General features: G+C 36.1%; 2 protein-coding genes, 1 non-coding gene and 1 pseudogene across 3 annotated transcripts; 2 read left to right on the plus strand and 2 right to left on the minus strand.

Moving 5' to 3' along the window:
* Positions 1-1713: 1713 nt before the first annotated feature.
* Positions 1714-1785, plus strand: TRNAP-AGG (transfer RNA proline (anticodon AGG)). The gene has a single exon. It is a non-coding gene; the product is annotated as a tRNA-Pro (tRNA).
* An 8476-nt stretch (positions 1786-10261) lies between these two features.
* Positions 10262-14118, plus strand: LOC147281790 (MLO-like protein 6). Its single transcript, XM_086247727.1, has 14 exons — positions 10262-10384; positions 10498-10555; positions 10655-10905; positions 11517-11633; positions 11727-11787; positions 11932-12020; positions 12124-12198; positions 12297-12391; positions 12567-12616; positions 12753-12793; positions 12894-13067; positions 13191-13226; positions 13321-13388; positions 13481-14118. The coding sequence occupies exons 1-14, from the start codon at positions 10262-10264 to the stop codon at positions 13968-13970; spliced, it is 1728 nt and encodes a 575-aa protein (XP_086103853.1). The 3' UTR covers positions 13971-14118.
* Positions 14119-14615: 497 nt separating this feature from the next.
* On the minus strand, positions 14616-15992 carry LOC147281791 (polyubiquitin pseudogene; annotated as a pseudogene).
* A 180-nt stretch (positions 15993-16172) lies between these two features.
* LOC147281792 (polyubiquitin 4) lies at positions 16173-17622 on the minus strand. The gene has a single exon (XM_086247735.1). It carries the CDS (start codon positions 17527-17529, stop codon positions 16381-16383), a length of 1149 nt encoding a protein of 382 aa, XP_086103861.1. The 5' UTR covers positions 17530-17622; the 3' UTR covers positions 16173-16380.
* Positions 17623-18463: the final 841 nt, after the last annotated feature.

Genomic DNA, 18463 nt, shown 5'->3' on the forward strand with positions numbered 1-18463 from the left:
AGAATCAAATTTAGGCTGTGGTTTTGGCTTGTGTCCACGCGTTACATGACTTGCACAGTGTTTTGACTTCTTTCCAAGTAACTATCTATTCAAGGATGTGTTTCATGATATATTTAATTACCATTTTTTTAGGTAAAAAATTAATTACCATTTGGACTTAGAAAGGGGATAGGAAAAAAGAGTACATGAATGTGTACGTAACATTCTTTGACCTGATTAAAAAAAAAAAAGATTAAAGAATGTGTTGGTGGCTGGCTCAAACCAAAAAATGGGAGAAAGTTTGACTTCAATATATCCATGGATGTTAGACCAAAAAAAAAAAAATTATCCATGGATGTACTTCACAGGACTACTCGCCGGCCGCCACATCATCCCTTCCTACCTTCATTGACTAATTTTTTTTATCATTTTTATTTTTGAAAACCAAGAGATAACAAAAAGAACTAAAATAGTTGGGGCTCGAGGAATTCTCCAAAGGAAGACTTTTTTTTTTACCTAGTCTTTGTTGGTCTTCACGAGTCTTGACTTATAAGTTGTTAACAAATAACAAGTCATCAACTATTTTTGTTGACTATTAGAGTTATAAGTTGTCTAATAGTCTCTTTATATATGATCTCGTTTTTTCATTGGGTTTGAGAGGTGTCTTTAATGACCAAAATATGTCTTCGGGGCAAAGTTTTATTTTGCCTCTTTAATTTTCATTATGTCAATTTTGTTGATATAATTTCTTAATAGTTGCAATTCGAGAATATATACGTAATTTTGTTAATTTAATCATCAAAAATAATATTTGATGTGCACAATTTGATTTATTTTGTATAGAGACCAAAATAGAATTTTACCCATTTAAACTACAATGACCGAAGTTATTTGGCCTTCTTTAATTAGCTGGGGATCACTAGCTATGTCACTAGTTTTTTTTGTTTTGTTTAAATTAGCTATGGTTCTAGCTAGTTTCTATAGCTGGGATTCCAATGAATCTAGAACCTAGCACTTTTGTCATTACTTAATCCTAGGCACTAACCGTTGTATTGCTTTGTACGTAATACAACACATAGAACAAGTGTTGCTAAGCCATATCAATTTTTAATTAAAAGAATTTATGTCATGCAATATTTTGAATTTAAATTAGAGATAATTAGGCTTGAGTTTTTTAGAAAAACAGTGTTTAGATGAAGATCAGAGGTATTTTAAAATTTATTAGAAAATCATTTTAATTAATAATAAAATCCTTCTTCGATTTGAAGAGTATTTAGGGTGTAGAATAAGTTTTGAAGAGGCTGCATGTTTCACCCAAAATTCTGAAGTTAAAACCTAACATAAAACCGTTAAAGAAGAAAAATAAAATAACTTGATTAAAAAACCTAAATTACTAACAGTCTTAGTCTAAGAAAGACTTATAAAATGGACTGCACTTTAAGTTTTTCTTTAAATTATCATGTGTAATGTCATCATTATTGGTTTGTGTAGGTTGTATCTAAGCCTTCTCCCTTGAAAATTTTCATGATAATTTTGAAGCTTTAAACATTTGCAACTTTTTGGCCAAAAAACAAACACATTTGCAACTTTGAAGAAGTTTTTTCTTTTTTGGAAGTTTATACTGCATCCTTGGGAGTTGAAGCCCATGCTAACTTAGTAACTTGTGTACTGGCCCAGAATCCCAAGACTTACTTAAGTTTATATTCCACTTTGCATATTTATCAGCATCAACATGGGCATTTGGTCTAGTGGTATGATTCTCGCTTAGGGTGCGAGAGGTCCCGAGTTCAATTCTCGGAATGCCCCATTACTTACATTTTGCTTTTTACATTTCTGTTGTTTACTGGGCCAAAGATTTGGGCCATGCATCCATAATGGGACAACAAAGCCCATATATACTCTGGGCCAAGCACTTTTCGGGATCATTTTTAATATAATGGGAATTATGCTCTCTCTCTTTTTTGCCACTAGGAATTATGCTCTTTTATTTATTTATTAATGTATGGGAATTATGTTAAGACTGTACAAATGCAAAGAAATTTTTCTGACCATTTCACTTGGACAGAGATTTCAAAATAGTTATAATAGTTTATTTCTTAGTCTGAATAAATTTGTCCCATTGTGGATATATATAGAGTCACCTATATCTTATAGTTGCTTCTAAGATCTTTTTTATTTTTATTTTTTTACCTATGAAAATCATCTCACTTATTTCAAAAGAATATATTCCCTTCCAAGTAGAAGAGTTTGAATATTTTTAAAAAAATATAAATTAGGTAAACATTTTATTCAACAATTAGTTGTAGGGGTGGGCTGGAGTGCTAGACTGCCCCAACCAACCCGAATTCAAACCGCATTTGTGCAATTTGGACAAGAAGATTTGGCAATATGGGAGGAACTTAAATATTATACATATCAATAATATGAATTTAAAGTTAATAAGTTGAAAACTGAAACGTGATAATCCAAGTTCCAAAAGAGAATGATGGATGCTACACAACAATCTCAAAGCACAAAGGACAAGATCTAACTATTATGTTTACTTTTTATTATAATTTAATTAGTTTATTGTCTAATACTTTTTGCGTTTAAGTAAACTAAGTGGTTGTATTATGTTTGTTTGGGTGTTTGAACCTTTGAAGATTGAGGTGCAATGAAACTCTGTGTCTTAGTATTGTTTTGACCTCTATTTATACTATATTGTAGTATAATTTCTCTAAAATAAATTTAATTAAATCACAATTTAACTGTGACTATCTCACAACTTACACAACTAAATTTGAAATTGTGAATGTTGTACAGTCACAACAAAATGTGAAATTGAGACTACATTAGCAAATTTTCAAGAAAATATAAAAGCCTCAAGGGCAATTTTGAGGGCTGCTATTTGCACACCTTTTTTTTTTCTTTTTGCACACACTTTTCTCCTACACAGCCCCTATCTTCTCCCAAAATTAAAAATTTCTCTTTAACACACCCCTCTAATTACCCTAATACCCCTATTTTATACATTTCACACACCCCCTAATCCTGTTATATTCGGCGGATGACTGCCGAACGAAACAGCCCGGTTTGGCATTGGTCTGCAGAACCTGCCGAACTGAATTTTTTTTTTTTTAATGGTGGCTAGTTCTGGGCTTCGAGGTGGAAGACGAGGTGCTGCGGGCGGAGGTGTAGCAGCGTGTGGGAGGACAGCGGGTTGGGTGCTGCGCGCAAGCAGTTGCGAAGAGGTGGTCGCTGATCTTGAAGGCAGACATAGAAAGGGAGAGAGGAGAGATGGAAGGAGAGAGAGAGAGCCGCTGGTGGTCTTTGCTCGCGGGGAGGTGGCCAGCGATGGCAGGCGTGGCCAAGGTTGGCGGCGGCCAAGGTTGACGGTGAAGAAGAAAAAAAAAAGGATGGGAATGTGGTGTGTGCGGGGGGGGGGGGGGGAGATGGGAATGGGGTGTGTGGGTGAGGGGAGGGCCAAAGTGGTCCTTTTTTTTGTTTTTTTTTCTTTTTAGAAGGGGTGTGCAAAAAGAAAAAAGATGGTGTGCAAATAACAGCCCTCTAAATTTTAACTAACACCTACCATATGTAGGACAAAAATGTCAAATGAAAAAAGCTCAAATCAAATGGGTTAACGTGTTTGTGACTTAATCTAAAAAACTACATTTAAATTTAGTAGTTTAATTGATATTTAATCCTAATTTCTATTATAAATTATTCTTGAATGAAAACCTAAAAAATTAACAGTTTTAGTGGATATATAATGGACATCACAATATGTCCGTTAAAAAAAAAAAATACATGACTTCCTCACCTTTGCTGAGGGACTCATGTATTACCCACATAAACCTACATACATTTGGCATTGAGATAATAATATAATGAATTATATTTTGTTCATATTAAGAAAACTTAATTATATAGTTAAAAGAGATATCGAAGGTAATGTGAGAAAGATAATATCTAGATATTATCAAATCAGGGGTTTGATAATTGGCTTTGACGGCCAAATAAGAAACATCGCCTACAACACGTTTTATAAACGAGCTGAACGTGAGGCTGTGAGAATCATTTTTTTCATTTCTAGGGCAAGTTTGAAAACAACACTAGCTAGCTCGTCAAGATCCTAGCTAGTAGCTTCCTCTGAGGCTCTGACCAAGTTGAAAATTATAGAGAAGATTACTATGATTCTTAATTCATTGTTAATTGAAAATTGTGAATAAGATGACTAAATTAAATTACGAATAAAACAGGGCACAGTTTCAATTATATGTAATGATTCTCATTGAAATTGTGGTGCCTTCATTTGGGATTTTACTATTTTAGTAGGAGACTGGGTGATGGGCCAATGGGACAAATGGATGGATGAGATAGTTAGCGGTCAACTTCACAATTCGCAGGTCACCCAGTCAACCCTTAACACCAGTTTCTTTGGAGAACTTGTTCCTTCAAATCAGGTTTCGTTTCCCCAATTAAGCACACTTTTATAACCTCTACGGCTCTGCCCACCATTAATCATTATATATCCACACATATATGAGAGATTCATATATAATTGTTGATTGAGTGAACTCACGGTAAATATTATATCATTCAATGTCAAACTATTGATTATGTGATATCTATTATACATCTTGCATCAATTAAATAGTTGAGAATCGTACAAAGTGTTGAAATTATGTGATTCGATATAAGTCATAAGTGTGGAATCTCACATCTCAACATTAAGATCTTTTTAAAATAAAACCCCAAACTTGAAGAGGTCCATTGGGCTTAATCTAGATAGTGTCCCTAGCTATGGGGACAATATTGGTGCATATATGAAGATTAGGGGTGGGCATTTTAACCGCGCACCGCCAAAATCGGCCGAACCGCACGGTCAAAAAACCGTGTTGACCAAAAAAAGTCAACATCGCCAAAAAAACCGAACCGCACCGGTTCTTTCCGGTTCCGGTTCTACACCTTATTTAGCCGCACCGAACCAAACCGCACCGCATACTTGCAAAAAATATATTTTTATATATTTTTATACATATATACACCATTTTATATATATTTATACCATTATTATATACTTTTTATACACTTTTTGTACACATTTTTATACACTTTAGACCATAAACCCTAAACCCTAATAAAATATTAGAATTAATATTAACGTAACTATATTTTAGGGTTTAGACCCTAAAATATATTTTATATAACCCTATGACCTATTTTCTAGATATATAATATAATAATAAATTAATAATGTTTTAGTATATAATTTTAGTTATACCCATTACCCTATATAATAAAATTAGTATATTCTTTATATTCTATATAAAAAAATTAGTATATTATTTATAGTTTATACTCTATATACTAAAATTTTTTATTGTTTATAGTTCTAGGGTATAATATATAGTTATATACTATATAAGTGTATAGGGTATATGCCATATAAGGTTTATAACTTGTAGTAACTAGTAAGTTAGTAACTTTGTTTTAAGCAGGTTCTTAACTTGTAGTTATAGTCATTGGTTGTATACTTGTATAATTGATTTTGTTTTTAACTTTTAAGTTTTAAGTACTAAGCAGATTAAGCAAAGTTTAATGTGTGTGTCTTTTTGGTTAAGTTCATTGAATTAACTTGTAAATTTATTTTTTTGTTGCCAAAACTTGTTAATTAGGATGGGTTTGCATCATTAAATAATTGGGCTTAGGCTTAAAAAAATAAATATGAGGCCCAAAAGTGCTAATCTGAATAATAGCCCATTAGGCCAAGAACCGCGGTGGAGAACCGCACCGCACCGAACCTTGAATGGTTTGGTTTGGTTTGGTTTTTTTATTTCTTTCACGGTTTTAAGCACCGAACTGTACCGTGTATTAATGTTCGGCGCGGCGCACGGTTTCGGGGGAAAAGTGAGTCGAATCGCACCGCGCCCACCCTTAATGAAGACCCACATGTGCACAAGTCCCTTGACCAACAAGTAAAAGGAAGAATCATTATTTTAGTTTGAGAAGATGGAGGTAGAGATGGTGACCTAATCCAAGTAAAAAGTACTGGAAATGTTGCACAACATAAATGCTCATGTTACTAGTCAACACGTAGCATCAACTTATGAGCTAGGAATTAATTAACCCTCTAATTTTGCAATAAATCAAAGGGGATGGAGTAGAGCATATATTAGGGAACCATAAAGATCAATGCAATTAATTATGATGCAAAGTGATTCCAAATATGAAATAATCAATAGTTGAGAATCGTACAAAGTGTTGAAATTATGTGATTCGATATAAGTCATAAGTGTGGATGAATATTAATCTCACATCTCAACATTAAGATCTTTTTAAAATAAAACCCCAAACTTGAAGAGGTCCATTGGGCTTAATCTAGATAGTGTCCCTAGCTATGGGGACAATATTGGTGCATATATGAAGACTAGGGGTGGGCATTTTAACCGCGCACCGCCAAAATCGGCCGAACCGCACCGTTAAAAAACCGTGTTGACCAAAAAAAGTCAACACCGCCAAAAAAACCGAACCGCACCGGTTCTACACTTTATTTAACCGCACCGAACCAAACCGCACCGCATACTTGCAAAAAATATATTTTTATACATATATACACCATTTTATATATATTTATACCATTATTATATACTTTTTATACACTTTTTGTACACATTTTTATACACTTTAGACCATAAACCCTAAACCCTAATAAAATATTAGAATTAATATTAACGTAACTATATTTTAGGGTTTAGACCCTAAAATATATTTTATATAACCCTATGACCTATTTTCTAGATATATAATATAATAATAAATTAATAATGTTTTAGTATATAATTTTAGTTATACCCATTAACCTATATAATAAAATTAGTATATTCTTTATATTCTATATAAAAAAATTAGTATATTATTTATAGTTTATACTCTATATACTAAATTTTTTTATTGTTTATAGTTCTAGGGTATAATATATAGTTATATACTATATAAGTGTATAGGGTATATGCCATATAAGGTTTATAACTTGTAGTAACTAGTAAGTTAGTAACTTTGTTTTAAGCAGGTTCTTAACTTGTAGTTATAGTCATTGGTTGTATACTTGTATAATTGATTTTGTTTTTAACTTTTAAGTTTTAAGTACTAAGCAGATTAAGCAAAGTTTAATGTGTGTGTCTTTTTGGTTAAGTTCATTGAATTAACTTGTAAATTTATTTTTTTGTTGCCAAAACTTGTTAATTAGGATGGGTTTGCATCATTAAATAATTGGGCTTAGGCTTAAAAAAATAAATATGAGGCCCAAAAGTGCTAATCTGAATAATAGCCCATTAGGCCAAGAACCGCGGTGGAGAACCGCACCGCACCGAACCTTGAATGGTTTGGTTTGGTTTGGTTTTTTTATTTCTTTCACGGTTTTAAGCACCGAACTGTACCGTGTATTAATGTTCGGCGCGGCGCACGGTTTCGGGGGAAAAGTGAGTCGAATCGCACCGCGCCCACCCTTAATGAAGACCCACATGTGCACAAGTCCCTTGACCAACAAGTAAAAGGAAGAATCATTATTTTAGTTTGAGAAGATGGAGGTAGAGATGGTGACCTAATCCAAGTAAAAAGTACTGGAAATGTTGCACAACATAAATGCTCATGTTACTAGTCAACACGTAGCATCAACTTATGAGCTAGGAATTAATTAACCCTCTAATTTTGCAATAAATCAAAGGGGATGGAGTAGAGCATATATTAGGGAACCATAAAGATCAATGCAATTAATTATGATGCAAAGTGATTCCAAATATGAAATAATCAATAATGGAGACTATACCATAATTAGAATACCACCTTTCCTAGTTTCCTATACATACGTTAAATGAAGTGCTGGAGTCCAAATATTATCTAGTCAGCATATATTCTGCGTCTTTTAATTATCACATGTTAATGGAAAGGAGTTAAGAATATATTTGTATATATGATACGTACAGTTTCCATCTAGAACTGGCCCCCGCTCGCTTGCTGCATTGTGGACTTTGCATGCCCATCGGTACTCAACCGGCATACAATACAAAAATGGTATAAATTCAATTTAGACACATAATTATATATGCTATTTCAACGGGGTTAACGAACTTTCAAATATTTCAAATATACACCTGATTTATTATATAAATTGAAAAATAAAATTTCGTCTATCAATTTATTGAGAGATCAGTTAAATATCAGCTTGGCTTTTGCTAACGGGGATTAATTGGCGACGTGACACCAACTCAGCATACATTTTCCGCCAAATAAGTAACACATGTCCACTTGACACGGGCTCACACACCCATCAACTCTTTCCCGCTCGTCGAACGCTTTCATAACCATTTAGTCTCTAAAAAACATCACGTTTCCCCCAAATTCGAATATAAATCTCTCACTTGTATTCAACGAGCAAGAAATAGATGATGATTTTGTGGACCTGGGTCAGAGGTTAGGTGGACTTGTGTCGCTCATTTGGCGGGAAATGAGCGACACGGGTCCACCTAACTCCTGACATGGGCCCACAAACTCTCACTCTCTCTATTATTATTAAATTGTGGGCCCGTGTCGCTCATTTGGTGGAAAATGTTTGCTGAGATACTGCCACGTCATCAAGTAATCTTGGTCAGCAAAAGCCAAGCTGTCATTTAACTGATTTCTCAACGAATCAATGGACAAAAATTCATTTTTTCAATTTAGATAATAGATCAGGTGTATATTTAAAATATTTTAAAGTTCATGGACCCCATTGAAATAGCTTATATAGTTATGTGTCTAAATTGAATTTATGCCATAAAAAAACACCAACTTGCATAGCTCTGCAACTACAAGAAATAATTTAAGGATTCACCACCAGAATATGATTATGATGTATTTAATCTCACATGGAGATTAGCATACAAGTTTGTTTGCAACAAGAAACAACCCTTTAATCTATTAATATTTTTTCATCTTTTTTATTTTAAAATTATTTGATCTGAATATTTATGAGGTTATGACTATCTGCCAGAGTAGCAAATTATTAAGCCCTCCAAATCCAATTGTGTACTAAACGGTCAAAGAAAATATGCTTGGTGTCCAATTACAGATGCTTAATTTGCACTCATTAATAACTTGAATACTAGTTAAAAATGAGAAGAACCCAATATTCCCTCCATGGCTGATGCAGCATAGCGGAATAGAAAACACGAAATTCACAGCCTTCCTGCGAATTCGTTGATTGCTTGAAAAACAATACCGAATTAACAAGTCTCTAAATTCTTGTTGATTCAAAGAATGCCAAGAAATTTAAGATAAAAGAGATATCTCTCTGTAATTTTTCTTTAATCAAATTCAACTAGCGAATACAACGTTAAAAAGTATTTTAAATACAAACAAAACAGTAACAAATTGAATAGGAAAGTAAAGAGTTTCCTACTGTTATTAGGGGACTAATAAATGCAAAAAATGACTCCAAGAGTCAGCTAGAAACGTAGTAAAAAAAAAAAAAAAAAGGAAATCAAAAGTCTAATGTGTGTCTGAGAGTTTTTGCCAAAAGTGGCTCAAACCAATTTTTTCAAAAAATTAATGAAATTTCTGAAAAAAGTGACTCAAGCCAACTTTTCCAGAAAATTATTGAAATTTCTGACAAAAATGGCTCGAGCCAACTTTTTTAGAAAATTATTTTCGAGTCATTTGTATGATTGTATCTTACTTCTCCAGTTCTCCCCTTATTAACATCTAAGTTTTCCACCAAGGCAATACCAATGGGCGCATCAATGGCCCATATATCTCTTTCATCTTCAATGTTCCATGTAGAGTATGTAGTTCCAAGTTCCAAAACCACGGTCAAGTTAGTCAATTTAGTGACTTTTCTTTAACTAAAGACATTTCATGGAACAATTTCATTAGTGACTGTGGATTAATTTGTTAAAGAAAAGTAACTAAATTGAAGACATTCCATGTAGATTATGATATGCTTATAGTCACTTTTCTTTAACAAATTAATCCACAGTCAAAGAGACTCTCTCAACTCTCATTTCATATCACATCATAACATTCCACCCATTGACAAAGTCTCCTCCTTTTGCCTCTCTCTCTCTCTCTCTCTCTCTCTCTCTCTCTCTCTCTCTCTCTCTCTCTTCTCTGCTCTATATATATGCTTACGACAATACGACCTAAAACTTCATTCCATTATATATAAATTAATTCTTGGTGCATACACTGAGGAAAAGCTAGCCTATCATTTGGTGCTTATTAATTTCTTAGACCTTAATTAGTCTCTGTTAATTACTCAAAAGCAATGGCAGGGCCAACAGGGGGTCGATCTTTGGAGGAAACACCCACTTGGGCTGTTGCAGTTGTTTGTTTTGTTTTGGTTTTGGTCTCAATCCTCATCGAATACATCCTTCATTTGATTGGAAAGGTGGGTAAAAAGACTCCTAAACTAGAATACTTAATTGGGTTACTTTTGTTTTGAAGCCAATATTTTTGGTTTATGAATCTGGAATTAATGAGGTTTTTGCACTCACTCTGCAGTGGTTGAAGAAGAGAAACAAACGAGCCCTATATGAAGCACTCGAAAAGATCAAATCAGGTTTGCAAAATGGAAAGTGTGTATATATCAAACTTATTACATACATGATATATATGTGCATGAAATCATGACCACTCGATCTGTCTTTGTTTCTCTCAGAGCTTATGCTATTGGGATTCCTATCACTGCTCCTAACAGTGGGACAAGGACCCATTTCCAACATATGCATATCAAAGGCTGTTGGAGCCACGTGGCATCCATGTAGTAAGAAGCAAGAGGATAAAGATGAGGACAGCACTAGTACTTCAGATGACAGCGGCCATAGAAGGCTGCTTCTCTCACTCTCCGGCTCCGGCGGGAGTTCCCGGCGGGTTTTGGCCGCAGCCGGAACTGACATATGCGCTGCCAAGGTACGTTGAATTTGTTATCCATGCTTGGATAAAGAATATGCTATTTAAATTAAGTTGGTGTGGATATGTACGGCAATGTTCTTGCAATTAATTCTCGTCTGTCAATTTCGAACACTATTAATTGTTGGACAATGTGGAATCGGTCTAAGTATTAGCATACAACAATAGAAAATATCTTGGTGTCTCCATCTATAGGCTATAGCCAATTCATTTTAGATTATTGGATGTTCTATTTTCAACATGTTAGGCTCGTTCTGATCATCTCACATTGGACAAGTGCGTGATATGGGCTTGGTTTGTCACATATGTACTTGGCTCAGTCTCTTCGCATGTGAGGATCTCACATCAACAAGTCTTATAAAATAATATACAAGACTTTGAGTCTTTTCATTTATTGCTAATAATTTTTAGTTAAATACTGTAATTTCAATATTAATTAGATAAACTCTTATTTGAATGTGTAATATCGATTAGATAATGCGACTTTTGTGTGAATGATATAGGTACTCACAAAAGAACATCTTATAAGTATTTATGCATATATTTTTTTTACAAGGAAATTTGGGTGGCAAATGTAGATGAACATAGTTTGTGGTAATTTGTTTTTGCAGAACAAAGTTCCATTTGTGTCAGCTGATGGGATCCACCAACTTCACATATTCATCTTTGTGCTAGCCGTCTCCCACGTGCTTTACTGCATAATCACCTTGGTTTTGGGCAGAGCAAAGGTATCAATCCGAATCTCTCCACCCTTTTCCCTGTCTCACTCTCTCTCTCATTCTAATAATTGTTATCAAATTCTTGTTGGATGGCTCTTTCAGATGAGGAGGTGGAAAATATGGGAATTGGAGACCAGGACGAATGACTACCAGTTCTCACATGGTATGCTTAATTTTTTATTGTTTCAATTCACGTACATGTACTTTGACCAGCCTCCAGCAGCCATGACATTGATTTTGACCCCCTTTTAATTACTTTTATCAATGCCTAAAAGCAAATGGGGTGTGTGTGCTTTGTGTTGTGTAGACCCAGAAAGATTCAGATTTGCCAGAGACACTTCGTTTGGGAGAAGGCACTTGAGCTTTTGGAGCCGCTCACCCATTCTCTTGTGGATTGTAAGAATTGAAAATGCCATAAACTTAGTTTGTATCAAACAAAATTGACAATGCAATTCATGAAGGTGCTAATGTTTATGTTGCTCTCTTGAAAAAATTGCAGAATTGCTTCTTCAGACAGTTCCTCAGATCAGTGCCCAAGGTTGATTACCTGACTCTACGACATGGGTTTATCATTGTAAGTCTTGTATACACACAATTAGCATAGAATGCATGTCATTCAGTTGTAGTTTCTGCATGAAAGTGAAACTAATATGCTTCTGTTTATCTATGCAGGCACATTTGGCACCTCAGAGTCAAACCAAGTTTGACTTCCAGAAGTACATTAACAGGTCACTTGAAGAGGATTTCAAGCTTGTGGTAGGGATCAGGTGGGTCATACAAGCTGATTGCTCTTTAAAGCTTTTCAGCCATCTATTACTTTACTCTGAGGAAAGTTAGGCTAGCATGCTTTCTTTTACCATAGAGATGCATGTATATCAATTTAGGACTTCACCTTTTAACTAAATAATTCTAAGACTGAACTATTTCTTTTCACACTTGCAGCCCAACTATTTGGTTATTTGCTGTATTGTTCCTGCTATCTAATACTCATGGTAAAGCCTCATTCTACTTCTCCAACCCTTCAATGGGTGTATCTAGAATTATCATGTCTTGTACAGCTTCACAATATAATAATTTATGATTTTTTTAATATTGGGTTTCTTGAATTATGTGTCTTTATGTTCACAGGTTCACGTTCTTACCTGTGGCTACCCTTTATTCCCTTAATCGTAAGCATCAATCACCACCATCCAAATTCGTTTCTTTCAGACCTTCCAAGGTCCCACAAAAATGGATCGATCATCTAATAATTCCTATGGCTTTTTGCAGATGATCTTGTTAGTAGGGACAAAGCTACAAGTTATAATAACCAAGATGGGCCTCAAGTTAAAGGAAAGGGGAGAGGTGGTTAAGGGTACCCCATTGGTTGAGCCTGGTGACCATCTCTTCTGGTTCAACCGCCCTCGCCTTATTCTTTATCTCATCCACTTTGTCCTCTTTCAGGTTCCTTTCTTCCCACTTGAACAGCACTCACTACATATAATATATATATATATATATGCTGCATTATTCTTGCCTCTCATTATTTACCAACTCTCTGTCCTGGTGATTCTTTTGTCCTCACAGAATGCCTTTCAACTTGCTTTCTTTGCATGGACTTGGGTAAACCCACATCACATTCTCACTGTCATTGGCAAAGATGGTTTACTTTATCTAACAAAAAGCTCACAGTTGATTCTATCTTCTTCTTTCACAGTATGAGTTTGGCTTGAAGTCTTGCTACCATGAGAAGTTGGAAGATGTCATCTTAAGATTATCAATGGGGTTAGTTTCCTTTCCTTATTTACCGCTTACACAGACATCTACACATTACGAGGATTTAATTACTGAGCCAATTGATTTTGTAATTTGTGCAGGGTCGTCATACAAATACTATGCAGCTATGTGACTCTTCCTCTTTATGCCTTGGTAACACAGATGGGTTCAACTATGAAGCCTACAATCTTTAACGACAGAGTGGCAAACGCTATAAAAAAGTGGCACCATGCAGCAAAGAAGCATGTAAAACAGAACAAGCAGTCAAATTCAACTAGTGCACCAGGCACTCCCTTGCATAACATGTCCCCTGTCCATCTACTACGACACTATCAATCCGAACATGACATTGACAGTGTTCAAACATTTCCAAGGATGTCTTATGTTGATAATGAAGATCCAGAGTCACCCTCTCACCACCATGATGATGTACCTTGGTCTCAAGAAAGTAGAAGACATGGTCCGGAGGAAGAGATCAGTGTTCATGAACCTGACTTGGGGAATGCTTCTTTAGCTGGTTATGGTTCTGTAATTCAACACGAAATTCACATTCCGGCGGAATTCACATTTAAGAAATCAGAAAGGATTTGAGAGACTTACGAAGAAAAATTAATAGGCGATGACCCCAAAAGCCCTATAGGCTTTCCAAATGGGTCAATGTAGATTGTACATGAAGAGACTCTGTGCTATATATAATTAGTTGTAAGTTTGTAACGCAAAGCTTGATATTCAAGAAAATAAACCCTTATCTTCAAAACTTTGATATATCATATATCTGCTAATCTGCATAATCCATTAATTTCCCATAAAAACTAAAACAAATACACAATGAACTAGTACGCAATAGGCCATTTGCTGCTGGGACTAGCAGATATTCAAGCCCAAAACACAATCTCATTTGCTGCTGTGCAGGAGCAACCACCACATTACAAAATGTAATCATGATATTATTTAGGAAGTATCGAATTGGTTTGGTTCTACCCGATCCATGATAATCGTGCTTCAAAATTTAATGTCCGTGCATGAGCACAGTTGAGAAGAGCAAGTTTACAGAACTAAAAGGAACAAATTTTATTAAGTAATGCGCAATAGACAGTTTCAACAAATTAAAAAAATACCATAAAACAGAACTTGACTACATTGGCATACTTGCCAATCAAAACAACCACCACCACCACAACTAGACAAAACACTGCACTACCATAACTAGACACAAAACACACCAAAACAAACTTGTCAGAAATCACCACCACGGAGATGGAGGACGAGATGGAGGGTAGACTCCTTCTGGATGTTATAATCGGCCAAGGTGCGACCATCCTCAAGCTGTTTACCGGCAAAGATCAACCTCTGCTGGTCTAGGGGGATACCTTCCTTGTCTTGAATCTTAGCTTTAACATAGTCAATGGTATCCAAGCTCTCAACCTCCAGAGTGATTGTCTTCCCAGTAAGGGTCTTCACAAAAATCTGCATACCTCCACGAAGCCTGAGCACAAGGTGAAGAGTAGACTCCTTCTGGATGTTGAGGGGTTACTAATCAATGAAAAATCATCAAGTTCACAAATTTCTTCAGGATTTGTGCTCAAGAAGTCAGTGAAACAAACAGTTCAGAATTTTCTAGGGCTAATTCCCAGGAAAAAGAAAAGAAAGAAATGAGCAGTCTAGACAAATTTCCCCTAAAAATTAGAACAAATACACAATGGACCAGTTAATAGACAACAGATTACCTCCAAGAGGGCATAGCCAAATTTTAATTCCACATCAGTCCTGAAGAAGAATGGTCATCTTCTGCCAATCCTCACAAATCTCATTTGCTGAAAATATTTGGTAAGACATCATCAAACGTCGTGTAATTTTGATAATGAAGGTTGGGGACGGATCCCCTTTCAATTTCACAATATCAATATGATGATGATGATGTACAGAAAATATCAAATTGATTGGTTAAAAAACCTAGTTAACTAAGATCAGTCCTTGTGCTTGAGCTAGAAAAACATTTATAAGGAAAGGGAAGTTAAAGTTAGCTCAACCATACTACTGTACCATCCTGTCATGTTCTATTTCAGAACAAATTGACATGCACTCATAAGTTTTTCACTGGACCAGAGTTCAAGAAACGACAGAAAATTAAATCCAAGAGAAAACAGAGCCACAAGCTAGCAAATCAAATTGGCTTCTTGAGAGCCACAAAAGTAAAATTGGTTGGGAGGGATCAGAATACACAACAATTCACATGAAACACTAACCATGGAATGCAAACATCATAAAATAGATAAGAGAAAGAAAGGTAACCAGAAAACTAGACCATGAATAGCAGCTAAGGGCCTGCCAGACATATTATGGTCTACAGTCAAACATACCCTGTAATTTGACACAGCACAACACAATAAAACACAAATTTGCTATACAGATATGTAACGAGATTCACAATATGGATCAAAACAACCCTTATTAATGAAATGAAATTCACTACCCACGAATTGAACATTCGTATTACTCTCATCATGCTTTGAAAAAACTAGCTTAGACATTCAGATTTAACCACCATCACTACTACCACAATAACAACCTCCAGTCCACACCAACAGATGGACCATCATTCACACTCGGCATGTTCACAATAACAGGTTCAATTGCTTAATATTAACTGGTTTTGTCTTATAATAAGGAAATCAAACATTGTTCATGAGCAATTCACACATAGCTATCATCAATTAAAGGTTCTCCAAGCAAAAGAACACAGATATTAAAAAAGAAATTTTCATGCACAACAACACAATTGAGCATAGGAAATTTACAGAACTAAAACGAACATTTTTATTAAGTAATACCCAATAGGCAGTTCTGACAATAAGAAAAGATGCATAAACACCAACAGACACCCCCTAAACAGAACTTCACTATATTGGCATACCTGCCAATCAACACAAACACACCACCACCACAACAACTAAACACAGAACCACCATAACTAGACTTCAAATCACACCAAGCAAACTCCTCAGAAATCACCACCACGGAGACGGAGGACAAGATGGAGGGTAGACTCCTTCTGGATGTTATAATCGGCCAAGGTGCGACCATCTTCAAGCTGTTTCCCGGCAAAGATCAACCTCTGCTGGTCCGGTGGGATACCTTCCTTGTCTTGAATCTTAGCTTTGACATTGTCAATGGTATCCGAGCTCTCAACCTCCAGAGTGATTGTCTTCCCAGTAAGGGTCTTCACAAAAATCTGCATACCTCCACGAAGCCTGAGCACAAGGTGAAGAGTAGACTCCTTCTGGATGTTGTAGTCCGCCAGAGTCCGGCCATCCTCCAACTGCTTCCCGGCAAAGATGAGCCTCTGCTGGTCCGGTGGGATACCCTCCTTGTCCTGAATCTTCGCCTTCACGTTATCAATGGTATCGGAGCTCTCCACCTCCAAAGTGATAGTCTTCCCAGTAAGGGTCTTCACGAAGATCTGCATACCACCCCTCAATCGCAGAACCAAGTGCAAAGTCGACTCCTTTTGGATGTTGTAATCCGCAAGGGTGCGACCATCCTCGAGCTGCTTACCAGCAAAGATCAACCTCTGCTGGTCTGGAGGAATGCCCTCCTTGTCTTGGATCTTGGCCTTGACGTTATCGATGGTGTCGGAGCTCTCAACCTCCAGGGTAATAGTCTTCCCAGTTAGGGTTTTAACAAAGATCTGCATACCTCCCCTGAGACGAAGAACCAGGTGGAGAGTAGACTCCTTCTGGATGTTGTAGTCGGCGAGGGTACGGCCGTCCTCGAGCTGCTTACCGGCGAAGATGAGCCTCTGCTGGTCCGGAGGAATGCCCTCCTTGTCCTGGATCTTAGCCTTGACATTATCGATCGTGTCCGAGCTCTCGACCTCCAGGGTTATGGTCTTGCCGGTAAGGGTTTTGACGAAGATCTGCATACCTCCTCTCAAACGAAGGACCAGGTGGAGAGTCGACTCCTTCTGGATGTTGTAGTCGGCGAGGGTGCGACCGTCCTCGAGCTGTTTTCCGGCGAAGATGAGCCTTTGCTGGTCCGGAGGAATGCCCTCCTTGTCCTGAATCTTGGCCTTGACGTTGTCGATGGTGTCGGAGCTCTCGACTTCGAGAGTGATGGTCTTGCCAGTTAGGGTTTTCACGAAGATCTGCATGACTGCGATTTGAGAGAAGAGAAAGAGGAATTGAAATTCGAGAGCGTTTGGAAACTGCGAAAGAAAGCTTTGAGATCGATTGAGAGAATTGTGAGGAAGGCAGAGAAGGAGAGGTGGTTTATATAGGGGAGATAAAACCGACTATGAATCCTTTTTCGGTTCCGATAAGGACGATGAATTTGTGGTCGAGAAGGAGTTGCTGAAACGAACGGTCCAGAATTTTCTAGGCGCCAATTCCGAGAAGAAAAAAGAATTTTCTAGGCGCTAGGTGCCAACCGTTTTTGACCTACTTTTTCATTTTTATTTTCTTTTCAGCCAGTCGGTCACCTCTCACAACTCACAAGTCGCAAGTCGCAACAATCCACTATATTCATTTGTTTTTATTTTCTTTGTGAGGATAAATTAGGTAGCTTACTTTAGTCCAAGAAGAAAATTAGCCTAGTAGGTCTTCTATTTCGATTTTTTCTCCTTTTAAATTATGTAACGAAGTTACTCTTTTACCCTTCCATTATTTTTTTTTATTTTCATTAAATTTCAATTTATTTGACCTGTAAAATGTTTTTTTTTTTTTTTTTCGAGTTATAAGGAATAGGGGAGTAATTAGTATCATAATAGGTCTAAGAATTTGATAGACATGATGTGGGATTTTGGAGTAATGGAATTCGATACAAATTTTAATTCCAAATGAAGTGATCATGTTTCATAAATTTCATAATTTGGTACACATAAACTGCCTTATTTAGGATCTCAATTGACTTATTATCTTTTTTTTATTTGTGTAGAGTTATTATCTTTTTTTTTTTTTTTTTGGCCAATGTAGAGTTATTATCTTTGATATAAGAAAACTTCCCTATAAGTGGAATAGTGTTGGCATGGTATCCTAATCCAAAAATTTATCTCTCTTATGATTCCTGGTCAACACCTATTCAGAAAA

Source organism: Dryas octopetala, chromosome 6 (genome assembly GCF_963921425.1).
Source record: "Dryas octopetala chromosome 6, drDryOcto1.1, whole genome shotgun sequence".
Classification (NCBI taxonomy): Eukaryota; Viridiplantae; Streptophyta; class Magnoliopsida; order Rosales; family Rosaceae; genus Dryas; species Dryas octopetala.

Coding starts and splice junctions, on each gene's coding strand:
- LOC147281790 (XM_086247727.1), top strand. CDS start 10,262: ATGGCAGGGCCAACAGGGGGTCGATCTTTGGAGGAAACACCCACTTGG. Junction 12,794..12,893: donor TACCCTTTATTCCCTTAATC/GTAAGCATCAAT, acceptor GGCTTTTTGCAG/ATGATCTTGTTAGTAGGGAC. Junction 13,227..13,320: donor CTTTCTTTGCATGGACTTGG/GTAAACCCACAT, acceptor CTTCTTTCACAG/TATGAGTTTGGCTTGAAGTC.
- LOC147281792 (XM_086247735.1), bottom strand. CDS start 17,529: ATGCAGATCTTCGTGAAAACCCTAACTGGCAAGACCATCACTCTCGAA.